The sequence below is a fragment of the Lemur catta genome, chromosome 22 (assembly GCF_020740605.2).
Source record: "Lemur catta isolate mLemCat1 chromosome 22, mLemCat1.pri, whole genome shotgun sequence".
NCBI lineage: Eukaryota > Metazoa > Chordata > Mammalia > Primates > Lemuridae > Lemur > Lemur catta.
Genome location: NC_059149.1, coordinates 24,236,721 through 24,251,046, shown reverse-complemented (window position 1 = coordinate 24,251,046; position 14,326 = coordinate 24,236,721). Strand labels below are relative to the sequence as shown.

The window sequence follows — 14,326 nt, the reverse complement described above, 5'->3', positions numbered from 1 at the left end:
AGCAGCGCTTCTTCCAGGAAGAAACAAAATAAACTCACCTGATCTGCAGTTGGTGCCGCCTGGAGGGCTGGGAAGTCTGGGATTCCTTCATAGCCAGATCCTGTGTTGGATGCCGCCTTTTTAGGGAAATCTCAGCAGCTCGAAGGCAGGGATCACACTTACAAATTAATGCCTGGCACAGAGTAGTTGTTAATTACCTGGCACATGTATTAAAGAATCCATGATCTACCTACCTGGAGTGACCAGGTGCAGGGAAATTTTCCCATGTTAAGAAATAATTCTCAAATGCTAAGGTTACTTTCTGAGTAAGGAGAGTGACAATTCTTATGCTAAACCAAACTATCATAAAAATCTCAATTTACGGAAATAAATGAAGGAGGCTTTTAGATAATTTTTAGCCAATTTAATTTTTAACCTTATTTTAATTCACCTTACTTTATTTTCTTACTGCTGTATAATGTCTAAAAAGAATTATTTCTTGATGACTGAATCTTTCAACGACTCAGGGTCACAATTTTACATCATGAAAATAATTTAAATTCTATAAATTAGTTTATAGCTTATTAATACTGACTTGGCTTCTTGTATCCAAATGGCAGTACAGGTCTGGGTATAACTGAGGCCCCAGATAGGTGTGGTTGGTAGAACCTTTGGCTTCTACTGGCCTCCTCCCCCACCCCTGCCCCGCCAAAAGAACTTTAAACATAAACTATAATAAAGATTCACAGTAAAGGAAAAAAAAAACTTTCTTATAGTAATCAAGATGGCATGATATTGGTCTAAGAAGAGACACATAAGATCAATGGAATAAAGGCCAAAAACAGACCTACACACATAAGGTCAAATAATTTCAATAAAGGTGCTTGACATAATTCAATGAGAAATGGATCACTTTTTTTTCAACAAATTGTGTTGGATGATTGCCATTAAAAATAAAAAACAAAAAACCCACCCTCGCCTTAAACACAAGTAAATTAAAGTGAGTCTAAGACTTCAGTGAGAACTAAAGCTATAAAACTTCTAGTATAAAACAGAGAAGAAAATCTTTTGTGCCCTGGAGTCAGGCAAAGGTTTCATAGCTAGGACACATAAAATATGAACCATTAAGGAAAAAACTGGTAAATTAGACTGCATCAAAATGAAAATGTTTTTCAAAAGACACTGCTAAGAAAATAAAAAGGCAAGCCACAGACTAGGAAAAAATATTTGCAAGAAACATATCCAATAAAGGACTTTAACCCAAATATAGATTCTTTCAACTCAGTAAGACAACAGTAACAAAAAAAATGGGCAAGAGATTTGAATAAACACCTCAACAAAGACAACATAAGGATGGCAAATAAACATGTTCAACATCATTAGTCATTAGGGAAATACAAATAAAAAATCACAATGTGATATCACTGCACACCTACCAGAATGGCTCTTTGAAAAAGACTGATAATATCAGGTACTGGTAAAGATGTGGAACAAATAAAACTTAATGTGTTGCTGGTGGGAATGCAAAATCATGCAGCCACTATGGAAACATTTGGCAGTTTCTTAAAAAGGTAAACATATTCCAACCATACATCCCAGAACCCCACCTCTAGGTATTTATCCAAGATAAATGGAAACATGTGTCTATAAAAAAGATCCACATGTGAATGTTTATAGCAGCTTTATTTGTAATAGCCCCAAACCAGAAACAATCCAAGTATCCATCAAATGGTGAATGGATAAACAAACTGGCACATGTATAAAATGGAATAGTACTCAGCAATAAACAGGTATCAATTACTTAAAACATTACTTAAAACATGCAAAATAGAGGAATCTAAAAGCATTATGCTAAGTTTAAAAAGCCAGACACAAAAGGACATGCATTGTATGATTCCATTTACATGACATTCTGAAAAAGGTAAAACTAATGATATAATACGAATCAGATCAGCAGTTGTGAAGAGCAGGGGTGGGGGGAAGGCAGTGACTGCAAAGAGGCAGGAGGAAACTTCTTTTGGGGGGATGGAAATGTTCTTACTTAACTGTGGCCCTGGTTACATGACTGTATACATTTGCCAAAATTCAAACTGTGCACTTAAAAAAAAAAGTGAACTTTACTGTAGGCTAATTATACCTCAATAAACTAGACAAAAAAAAAAAAAAAAACTCTTTCAATCTAAAGCATGAGCCAGACATTATTAATCCTTTTCTCCTTGTTATGCCAGGTCTAAGACTCGCCCTCAGGTCCGTGGCTCACGTGGAGGTTGGGGCAGCCAGAGGAGGTGGAAACAAAGAGGCATTAAGTGGCAGGAGAGAATGAGTAGCAGAAAGAAGGTAAGGCTACAAAACTGTTTATAAGGGGAATCTGCCAGTTAAAAGATACAGAAGAGAATTTAACCATTTTCTTTGAATTTCAAGGAATTTATCTGACAGACATTTCAACAAGTCCAGTGAGGCTTTAAATTTGCTGTAAAATACATTGCTGTAATTTTCCATAGCAAAAGCTGGAGACAAATCCATTATTAAGGAGATGGCTACTGTCATTACAAATATTGCAAGTGCGTAATTCCATGCAGGGATTGTAAACACCAAGGTAGCACAGGGCTTTTCAAAAATAAGACTGAAGGATACTCATGGCATATTTTGTTGAATAATAAAAAAATAAAAATAAATTTTAAAAGTTGCAGAATGGCACATACGCGTGATCCTGTTAGAAAAACAACAAGACTGTACACTCAGGTTTATACCGGAAGGGTTGGGAAGAGGTATGCCAGTTAACAGTTTTATACAGTAAGCTGGGGAGAGGAAGGTTTGGCTGAATGTTTTCCTGGGGTGGAGAAAAGGAAGATACTTGTCCTATTTCTCCTACTTTTAAATTTTGTACAGTCCTGTTTTTTTTTCCCCAATAGCCACATATTATTTTTGTAATAAAAATGAGTAAAAATAGAGGTAAGCAAAGGCAACAGCAATTAAGAGCTACCCAGCTTTTTAAGGCATGCACAGGGAAGGAAAAACTTCAGATGTCATGCTGCCATCTCCTGGAACTACCAAGAATCTACATGATGGGAGAAATTCTAAGCAAAACATCGAGGGTTGGTTACTGCAGAAAAAAGATAAGGTTGTAAAAAACTATTTTGAAGCCAAGTTTTTGATTTAACCATTAATGAAAAGAAACTAAAAAAACAAAAAAACAAGCCAGCATGATCAAACACAGAACTTATGAACTTTTCACAAATCTCATACAAGTGAGAATTGGTGGATAGAACTACACCTAAATAAATCACTTTGATTTTTCAGGTATGTTCTCTTTAGGAAAACTGCCTGTTTGTTATTTACAAATATCAACAAAAATACTTATAGTGAAACATTTTGAAAACCAAAAGAACTATTAAATGTGTTTGTATTTTTTACTGCTGCTACCAAATGAGAACCATTTCACATTTGAAAAACCAAGCCAGAATCACAGGTCCCAATGTTTCCTTCATTCTCAGGAGCACTTGTTGAGAAATGAAACAAAACATGCGAAATTGTAAGAATTCAAATGCAGTCAGGATCGTATATCATAAGACAGTAGGAAGAAGGTGAAATAACAATCAATAGTCTTTAGCCTTCTTGTTAAACAAAAAAGAAATGCAAAAATTTTTAAAAACTGAAAACCCTCCAACAGCTTAGGGTTCTGAAAGTTGTTTTTTTTTTTTCTCTCTTTTTTTTTTTTAAATTACCAAAACCAAAAAGCTAATTAGTTTTTTTGGTTGGTTGGTTTTCAATAGTACTGGATTTACCAACCACACCAACCCACAACCATAAATGGAAAAAAAGGCCTATAAATAATTTACATGTAAAGAATTTTTAAAACAATCCACCCTTGAGCAGAAGAAATTGGGGATCACTGTGAGTGTTAATGTAAAATACATTAGTCTTCAGCAGCAGGAGTTCCAGACCCGCCGGTGCCAACAAGGTAACAAATAGTCTCTATCTAAGGAGGGGAAATGGGCGGCTCAGCGGGAGCTTTCTTCCCTGTTGTGTTATTTATAGAGAGCTCTATTTGTTAACATGTTTCTGCTATCATGGAGAGGGAAAGTTTAATGATTTAAAGGATTTCCAAGACAATTGTTTAATGATATAATGATTTATACGCATTCACAAATTCCAGATTATATAGCAATTTAGATTTTCAAACTGCTATCACCAAAATAGTCATAGGAGATAGTGCAAAAGCTTAACTAAACCTAGACAAGCGACAGTACCAGATATTCCAAAATAAAAAGTCAGAGCCGCCAGAAAAAATGCCATGTTAAAGAAATCAGTGACCTACCACCATGTTTCACGTTAGTAAACTAATTTTCCAGAGCCCCTTCACAATTGAGTTTCTGGTTTTCAAATGTTTTTATGGAATACTGTGAATTAAATCCTAAATTATCTGTGACTAATGAGAATTATCTGGGAGTTCAATCTTTAACTAAACTGTTATATTTTCAGCAAAAAACAACCCTTCCATACAAGGCATATAGGAATCTTTTTGAAGAAAAGAACGGCTTCACCTTAGTTACATATTCATTTATAATAATAGATTTATAAAATTTTGGTTATTGAATTTTCTGAAATCTGTTTAGGATTTGATTTTAACTATTAAAATAAAAAATGCCATTTGAGACAGATAAACCAAATCATCAAAGCTTCTCTTAAATTTAACCAAAAACAAGTTTTATAATTTCCATTTCTCCTAGTTAAAATTTTTAACCAGTTTTTTTGCCATAATTAAAATACACATCTCACCCCATTTTAAGTTTATATTACCTCCAATTTTCATAAAGTTCCACTAATTCTATTAATTTGTCTTTTGTAAAAAAACTAACCCTATTACCCAGATAAAATCAGTCAATTCTAAAAGATGTTTTTTACAACAGAGTCTAAATCTTCAGTGGTAAATACGTACTTAAAAATGTATGTACTTAAGGAAATATATCTCTGTAAAAATTCAGAGACATTGTTGGGTCTAAAAACAATCCTTTAAGCACAACAGTAATAAAGCATTTACTATCTGGGGGGGGAGAAGAGCATATTTAATATAATGTTTCCTTTTTGAATGATGAAGAAATTTATTTCTACTTAAAAGTAGGTTCAACTCAAATGATTTTATTTATTTGAAACTTTTAAAATATTGAAGTTGAACAAAGGATGGGAACTAGATGAATCTTTTCGGCATAGATGGTTACCTTCTCTCTCACCAAATGCTGTGCAGGAAATGTCAATCACTGCTTTGGTTCTCCATTCTGTCCAAAGTCCATTGGAGAGCTTTCTTCCTTCTCACCTCTTCTGCAGCGTTTTGACTGGGTGGTGGTTTTAGTATTTGCGAGTGTAGATGTACAAAAGCTCTTCCTCCTCTTGCCAGGTAAACTAGAAGAATCAGCAGCAGGACCCTGGATGTTTTCTTTATCTGAGATAGAAGGTGCCACACATGGCTGTGGTCTGGAGGACATGGTATCTTTTCTGGGAGCTGTACTTTCAAATCCTCTGCTGTCAAATGTACATATTGTTCTCCTTTTGGTATTTTGGGAAGTGGAAGGAAACGGAAGTAAAACCCATACAAGCCCTTCATCTTGCAAATCTTTCCGCAGCCTTGTGCTACGTCGCACTTTGGTTTCACTGTTTGTTCTCTGGAAGGTTTGCTCAATGGCATCAGATAAATCTTTACACAGTTCAGAATTTTCTAAACTCATCTCTACAGAGCTGCCCACACTGCAGGAAGGTTCGTGATTTCCGGTTTTTTCCAAATGTAAACTTTGACCATCAGAATAATACACAGAGCGTCTTCTATGTTTCCTTTCTCTACAATGCATAATACTGCTTTTTACAGATTTGCTTCCCAAATCCTCACTTTCCTTCATATTTTCAATTAAGACATCTTCTAAACAATTAAATTCTTTTTGTGAGTCAGACATTAAATGATTACACTGCAGTTTTCCCTCCACAGCTACTAAGCAGTCATCTTGTTTTTCACACTTTATATCTTCTGAAATTTTAAAGCTTTGACAAAGGTTTTCCGCATTTTGACCAGCAGCACAAAATTCTTGACCCTGCGTGATAAAATTAGGTTTTGGATTATCTGATACGGTATGTTCTTCAGTCACAGAAGCACAAGAAACATGACTGTCAGTCCCAGTTTGGGGGTTATTTTTACTTTCCAACTTATTTTCTGCTTTTGGAATATTTTTGTTTTCATCAGCGTCCATAGTATTTGTATTTGGATCTTCATCGGAAGTAGCATTATCAAGCAATGAAGAACTTTTTATGTAAGAGCAGAATTCAGAAACATGTTTACCAAAGGCTTGATTCATACGCAAATCTTCTGGATTCTGAGGCGTAAGATTCTTTCTTTCAACTAGATTTTTAGGCATCTGTACTTCTTCAAGTTTACCATTTGAGTTGAAATCATCTGTGAGGCATATAAATAAATTTAAGTCTAATTAAAAATTAACAATGGAAATAAACTTTACTTTTATTAAATAAACAGGTGCCCTATTATGTTTTAAGCTTTGAAAATCAAAGACCTCTTATTACACTGTGCTTGTCCCCATCTGTCATCCTCCCTCCTCCTCCTTTTTTAGCTGTTCTCCAACCCACAAGTTAAGAAAACAGGTATTTAACGCTTGAATTAATAAGCATATAACCTCAGACCATGAAAAGGAGAACGGCATCTTAAATTGCTTCCTCCATTGTAACATACTTCCAACACTGCAAGGTCTGTGTAGCATGAGGCAGCAACATTACCCATTTCCCTAAAAATTAATTACTAAAAATAGGCAACTTTGCTATCAATTTATCTCTGGAAATAGAAGAGAGAAAATTTGGAATTCTGGGGGAGTTGAGGACTTAGCAGCTAAAAGGGAATGCCCGAAGACACGCAGGTCTCATGCCCTCTGTTAAATATTACTATAAATACACTGTACTCTCAAGTAGAACCATGTTTCAATATTCTAAAAATCTACCCCTTATTCCTCAATCTTTGAAAAAATTTACCCTTCAGGAAGATATGCCATGGGTAGCCTTTCCTGTGTTTCTGGCATATCATAGGTAAAAAAACAAAACAAAACAAAACAAAACAAAACAAAACAAAAAAACCCATCATCAAGGTTTTTCAGATTGGTAAGTGACACAGCCTAAATGAATCCAGGCTTTATGAATTCTCAATCTCAGTACTGTTGGATGCCATCTCTCTAGTTATATCAGATAATAATATTTTTAAGTGGCCAGTGAGATGAATATAAAAAGTGTTTTAAACAAAATAAAAAGTGGAAGATATACAAAACATATGGTTTCACTTTGTAAACGTACGTATGATTAGGGTACTTAAAATCATGTCATGTAAAGCCACAGATTAACACAGGTCAGGTACAATTAGTGTCAATCAATGTGTCTTTATACTGTTACACAGCTCTAAACATTGGGCTCTTTATATTTCTTTAGAAATTGATATTTATGTATTGTTTTAAAAATTCAACATACTAGAGAAGGTAAAAGAGAGAGAGGGAGGGAGGAAGGGAAAGAGGGAGAAAGCAAGGAACTAAATTGCTTTAAAACCAAGTAGCAGGTGATACCAATGGTTAGAGATTAAAAAAATGCTTCAGGTATTTTTAAAAAGAAATTCTCTAATAGGATGCAAGGTGGAAAATTATACCAACGGTCATTGTTTAAACACCTTTTGGCAAACTCCTGTCAGGAACTAGGGATAAAATGAAAAGACTGTTTCCACTCTCAAAGAGACTGCAATTTCAGGTATGGGAGTGCACACAGAAAAGAGACCATCACAAAACCAGGTGGTAAAGGTGCACTGCGAACAGTTTCCCTAGAAAGGCAGAGAGCACAGTGAAATCCTGGAAGACAAGCAATATCAGGCCAAATTAAAAAGAGGTGGGGGGGAAGATCCCTTGTACGTGAAAAGGCAGGGCAGGAGAAGAGTGTGAGCTGGTGTGTGTGCAACTGTGAGGTGGTTGTTTATTTAAACTCTTGCACTATCCTAACGCAGAAGCCAAGAGTCTGTAGTGGCATGTACCTCATTCATCCTCGAGTCTACTATTAATCCTATGTAGTATATGCAAATACAAGGCAGGCTATAAATATCTGATGATTGACAAAGGCAGCTATTGGTAAAATGATTCTATACAAAATCAACAAGCCAAATGGACACATATCCTTATTACTTTCAGCATAATTCCATCCATTTAAAACTCAGGTATTACAAACCAGAAGCAACTCCAATCCATTTTTTTACCTACCCAGGGTATCACCTGACTTGCTCTTAACTTATAAACAAAACATTCAAGTTCATTGAACTTAATTTATAAACATTATTTTTAGAAGATGCTTAGCAGTGCCAACTTGAATGAAACATCCATCGGGTGATTTTTTTTTTTAATTTAAAAATTTTTGTCCTTAACTGATATATCTATTACTGAACCATCACCTTGCTTGCTTTAACTGATGGACCATATCACCAAATGGAATTCATTTTAATTTAACAAAATCCTTTAAAAAGCATAAATAAACAGGATCAGCAGAAATTATTTCCCCTGAAATTATACGTAAAATCTTGCGTCTCACTTTTCTGGGAAGAGGATCCAGAGCTTTTATCAGATTCTGCAAAGGGTTTAAGCTACCTGAAAGTTATTAACTACAGCTTTCCTTCACTTAAAATTTTTATGGTAACATGAGGAAATGGCAACATGCTATTTTTACTTATGTACTCCTTAGGCAGTGAACAGGAAAATGGGGGAAAAAGTGAAATAGCAACAAAAAGAGTGAAGAGAAGAGATAAAATATAACTAACAGGAAAAGGACAGGATACCTGAACACATCCTTCGGAAGCTTGGAACTGAGGGTGTCATCTCAGAGACCTCAGGCACCTCAGGAATAGGACTTAGGAGAGGCTTCTTAGAAGCAATGTCTCTTTCCCCATATAAAGATTTCTCAACACTTTTCTTTTTCCTTCCTTTCTTCTTTCTGTAACTTTTTAAAACCTGAGAAAATGTATTAAAACACTGCAGTTGAGAAAGATGTAGCACCATGTACAATTTTGACCCTTTAACTTCTATAACATCTCTAATCATCATTCAGCATCTATCTATTTCTTCCCTTACCCAGCTCTTGTTTTGGCAAGTGCTCAGTGTGCTGTAGAATTGCACAGACGTTAAGACATGAGATATTTATAATTAGGGTGTAGTAATGATGATTCAGGATTAACCTGGCATGAGTTCCCACTGCAATGCCATGGCTTTCTGTTCCTAGGTCTGGAAGAAGAAACAATAGGCATGAACATAAATTGTGAAAATAACACAGAGCTAGCTGAACTGATTCAAACAGATGAGTTAATCAAGAGTAGGAGGAACAAGTCAAAACGACATGGATTTTAACAAGCACAAGTAAAAGATGGGGGGACAAAGGTCTGACAATAATAGAAAATATGTGGGTTTCCATACAAATTAAAAACTGCTTTAGTAATACCCAGAATGTAGTATTATATTCAATTCTGAGTGCCATAGCAGCAATTGAGAAATAATGTTCTCTGTTAAAAAAAAAAAAAAGTTTCATATGAAAGAGACTTCAGGGAAACTCAAACACTATACTGACATACTAGAAAGGCTGTTAGGAGCAAAAGCCATGAAATGTGGGCGAGAACCAGACTTTAGGTCAACGTAAAATGTTTTTAACAATTAATGCTTCCAGAAAGTGGAATTCATCAAACACTTATTGAGAAATCACTGCATGCCAGGTAATAACTTGCTAGGTGTGGGATCTAAAATCAAACAGGATATGGTATTCGAGCAGCCCCCGGCCTAAGGCAAATACTTACCATCCATATGTACCATAACAGACTGAGAAGATGGGTACGTGGCCTGCGGAAAGTGTTCAAGACACACTCCGCAGAAAATGCAATGTCCAAGGCAAATGTCAAACAAGGGAGAGCTGTTTTTGGCCAAGTGCAGTGGTGGGGAGAGGGCTTTTCACAGAGAAGGGCAAGGCACAGGCACGAGCTCAAGGTCAGGCAGCAGGGCAGAGGAAGGCTGCCCGTGGCAGTGTGTAGCCAGCGGAGCCACACGGGGGTGGCAGAAGACACTAACAGAGCAGACAGAGCCCTTGTGCACAGTGGACCACATGAGAGCAGTAAGGGCTCACTGCACGGTGCCTCAGGGAGCAACACTTGATCTCATATTTAAGAAAGATCATTTGGGGGAGCACAGAAGATTTGGGTGAAACTAATGAGATTCAAGAGCACAGAAATGGCACAGAACTATGTGTTCCTAGAGATATCTATAGATATCCTGTAAAAACAAAACAAAACAAAACATTCCATGGAAAAATAATTTTAGAACTGTACAAGATGAATGTTCCTCTTGGTGATTTACAATATACACCAAACATGAAATTCTCTGAGAAGTCCTTGGTATAAATAATCTCTATATACATTAGGAAAATGCTGGGTTAAATATTTTTCCATTAAGTTTTTTTTCCTGGAACATCTGTTGACATTATATGGAACAGTCGGGAAAATGCTGGCGTGGTCAGTGGATGAGGAAGCCAAGAGAAAGGAAAAGCCCTAACTTGGGGTTCATAGATGAAATGCAAAAGAGAAACATTTGGCCTCTGGTGCCAGATACTTTGGGTTTAAATCCTGACTCTGCCATTTAACTGCTTTATAATCTTGGGCAAGTTACCTCAACTTCCTTCTCTCCAAAATAGGAATCGTAATAGCACGTACCATCACCTACAGCTGTGGTGAGCACTAATGAGTCAACACGTGGCATATGGTTAACACAGGGCTCGACCCACAGGAGGAGCTATGTGTTGGCTGTTCTTGTTCTTTCACACTGCTTCCTATTACTCTGAGAATTGATATGAGGAAAAATATATTTTTTAATTAACAAAAGTTGTATGTATTTATGGTGTGCAACATGATGTTTTGATACATGTATTCATTGTGGAATGGCTAATCAACCTAATTACCATATCTATTACCTCACAAATTTTTAATTTTTAATACCAAATTATATTAGTATTATTGTAGGACATAGGCCTTATGTGGTCAATTAATATACTATGGTCAGTGTCACCAGGTCATAACCTCTAGAACAGTTTGACAAATAGGTAAGGAAAAAAAATTCCCATTTAGCGTGATTTTGGAAATTTTTGTTTGTATAATACAAGATGTCCCCTGCACCTACAGTAGTGCCATGCACATAGTGGCTACTCAACAAATATGAATGAATGAATGAATAAATACCAAAGAAAAAGAAGTACAGTTCAGCTTACATAAAATCTGCTAAACATGACTGAAAGACTAAAATTTCGTTTTTTCATGGTCATGGGCCAATGGAAGCACCCAGCCCTCCATGATAATTAAAGCACCTCAGTTCTGTTCGTCCTAAAAATTTATCTAGCAGTGCTGATCTTGTCCATAAGAAGATTATATCAGCAAAGACCAGAAACTTACCAAAATTTGAATTTACGACAGTATAAAAGCTTTGCTTATAGTGTAATAAACAAAAGAAGCTCTATATGATGGGAACCTCGGGGGAGCCATTCGATCTAGAAGTGGTTAGGCTGGTTTATGACTCAGAGCAAAGGACAACTGAACGTATTACCCTAAAGCAGCCCCATTTACTCCCAAATCACTGATACCTTTCACATAGTGAAGGAGGTCGTGAAACAGAAGTAAATGTTTATCTTCTGGCTTATTTGCACAATTAAGACAAATTGTTTTCAGAGAATAGCTTTAAAATTAGTTACAAATAATTCACGTACATGGCAACAAATCAAATTGTACAGGAAGGCTTGTAATGATAAAGTGTACACTCCTCTACTCCTGCTGTTTACTTATTTACTGGTTCCATTTTTAGTTCTTGTGGCCAGCTCCCTCTCTCTGAATAAGGGGCTAATAGTGCTATACTTTTTACTTTGTATAATGGAAAATTTCAAACCTCCCCCAAAGAGAGAGAATAGTTCACTGAAACTCATGCAGCCCATCAACTAACTTCAACAACTACTAACATATGATAATGATTCATTTATCTACCCTTCCCTTGGATTATTTTAAAGCATAGCACAGGCATTAATTATCATCTCATCTGAAACCTGGCAGTGTCTTTTTTTGAGACAGGGTCTTGCTCTATTGCCTGGGCTAGAGTGCAGTGACATCATCATAGCTCATTGCAACCTCTAACTCCTGGGCTCAAGCGATTCTCCTGCCTCAGTCTCCCAAGCAGCTGGGACTACAGGCACGCACAACCACACTCAGGTATTTTTTTTATTTTTTGCAGAGACAGGGTCTCACAATGTTGCTCAGGTTGGTCTCAAACTCCTGGCCTCAAGTGATCCTCCCGCCTCAGCCTCCCAGAGTGCTGGGATTACAGGTGCAAGCCATCACGCTCTTTTTCAAGACAATTACAAATATGATTCAGCAAAAAAGGAACTGATACATGTGACATCCTGGACAAATCTCCAGAGAATTGTGCTAAGTGAAAAAAGCCAGTCTCAAAGTTACATAGCATGTGATTCCATTTTTATAACATTCTCCAAATGACAAAATTATAGAAATGGAGAGGGATCACTGGTCGCCAGGGGCCGAGGTGGGTTATGGGTGGGAAGTGGATATAGCTACCAAAGGGCCATAGGAGAGCCCTCAGTATCTTGACTGCATCAATATTCTGCTGGGGTTTTTCGAGATATCACAATCAGGGGAACTGGGTACAGGGTACTTGGGATCTGCCTGCATTACTTCTTAGAACAGCATGCGTATCTAAAATGATCTGTAAGTAAAAAATGTAATTAGGCAAAACACAAAAAACCCTAATGACAGGAATGTTCCCTAATATCTCCTCAGAGTTTAAGTTTCTCCAAGTGGCCCATAAATGTTTTTTTTTACAATTGCTCAAATCAGGGTCCCAATAAGATCCCCAAACATTCCATTTGGTTGATGTAGCTCCTAAGTCTTCTACTAATGGTTCCTTCTTTTATTTCCCTTGCCATTTATTTGGTGAACAAACTAAGGCATCCTTTCCACAGTATTAGCCCAATTCTGGAATTGGCTGACCATAGTCACGGTACGTCTTTATGTTCCTCTGTCCCCTGTACGTCCTATAAATTGGTAACTAGATCTAGGAGCCTGATTAGATTCCGTTTTGATTGATCAATTTAAATATAATTTGTGCAATTGACCAAAATTTACATATATTAGTGTACATGATATTCTGATATATGTAAACATCCTGAAATGATGAGATCAAACTAATTAACACATCTATTGCCTCACGTACTTGGTGGTAACATTGAAGATGGAATTTCTTAGCAATTTTCATGTATACTTCACTAGTCAACAGGTTGTACAACAGATCTCCAGAATTTATTCATCCCACCTGACACTTTGTACCCTTTAATCAATATCTCCCCATCCCTCAACCCCCAACCCACCAGCTCCCCCGGCAACAATTCCACTCTTTGCTGAGTTTGACTTTTTTAGATTCCATATATGTGAGATCTTGCAGTTGGTTCTCTGTGCCTGAGTTATTTCACTTAGAATGATGTTCTTAAGGTCCATCCATGTTGTCACAAGGACAAGATTTCTTTTTTTAAGGCTGAATAGTATTCCATTACATATATACTAGATTTGCTTTACCCATTCATCTGCTGATGGGCACTTAGGTTGAGTACACATCTCAGTTATTGTGACTAATGCTGCAGTGAAGATGGGAGTCCAGCTATCTCTTCAACATACTGACTTCATTTTCTTCAGATAGATACTCAGAAGAGGTATTGCTGGATCATATGGTAGCTTTATTTTTAATTTTTTAGGGAACCTCCATACTGTTTTCCTAACGGCTTGTGAAAATTTTTATGGAGTTATCTTGTCACTGCCAATTAACTTAGAGTGGAGAGATGGGGTGGAAAAAAGCACTTGGGGCACAAAGCCCTTTCCTTAACTCTATTCTCTAGTACAATTACTAAATTTTACACTTTTGCAATTATTTTTTCTCTATTCCTTTTTCACAGCATTCCCTTCTTAGTTTCATGCAAATAATAGTTTCTTAAACCTGAGTATATGAGAGTATATCACACATTTTCTCCCATTCCTTGAATAACCGACTTCTCTGGGGTCAGTTTTTAACTCATTAATATTGGTCTTTTTTCTTTCATGTTATTGGTTCTACTCTCTAGACATCTAATTCTTATTTCAGAAAAGATTGGATAAGCTGGTATGCATTTCCTCTGCTTTCCAGCTCAGTCTCTTTCCTGCATCTAAGTTTCTACTTAGGAACTCTGTGCAGAGCACGGCAGGGCAGGGCAGAATGGA

The 14,326-nt window shown here is 36.5% G+C and overlaps 1 protein-coding gene across 3 annotated transcripts in view; it reads right to left on the bottom strand.

Moving 5' to 3' along the window:
• Positions 1 to 5,098: 5,098 nt before the first annotated feature.
• The window catches only part of CDCA2 (cell division cycle associated 2), a 30,752-nt gene continuing 21,524 nt past the window's right edge, over positions 5,099 to 14,326 (bottom strand). For 2 of the 3 annotated variants that reach the window (XM_045535788.1, XM_045535789.1), the window contains 2 exons: positions 8,828 to 8,999; positions 5,099 to 6,418 (listed from right to left, as the gene is read on the bottom strand). In XM_045535788.1, coding sequence (XP_045391744.1) covers positions 5,235 to 6,418; positions 8,828 to 8,999 — 1,356 coding nt within the window. In that variant the 3' untranslated portion in view covers positions 5,099 to 5,234. Of the gene's footprint in view, positions 6,419 to 8,827; positions 9,270 to 14,326 lie in introns of those variants that run through there. The other variant, XM_045535790.1, reaches the window with a different exon arrangement.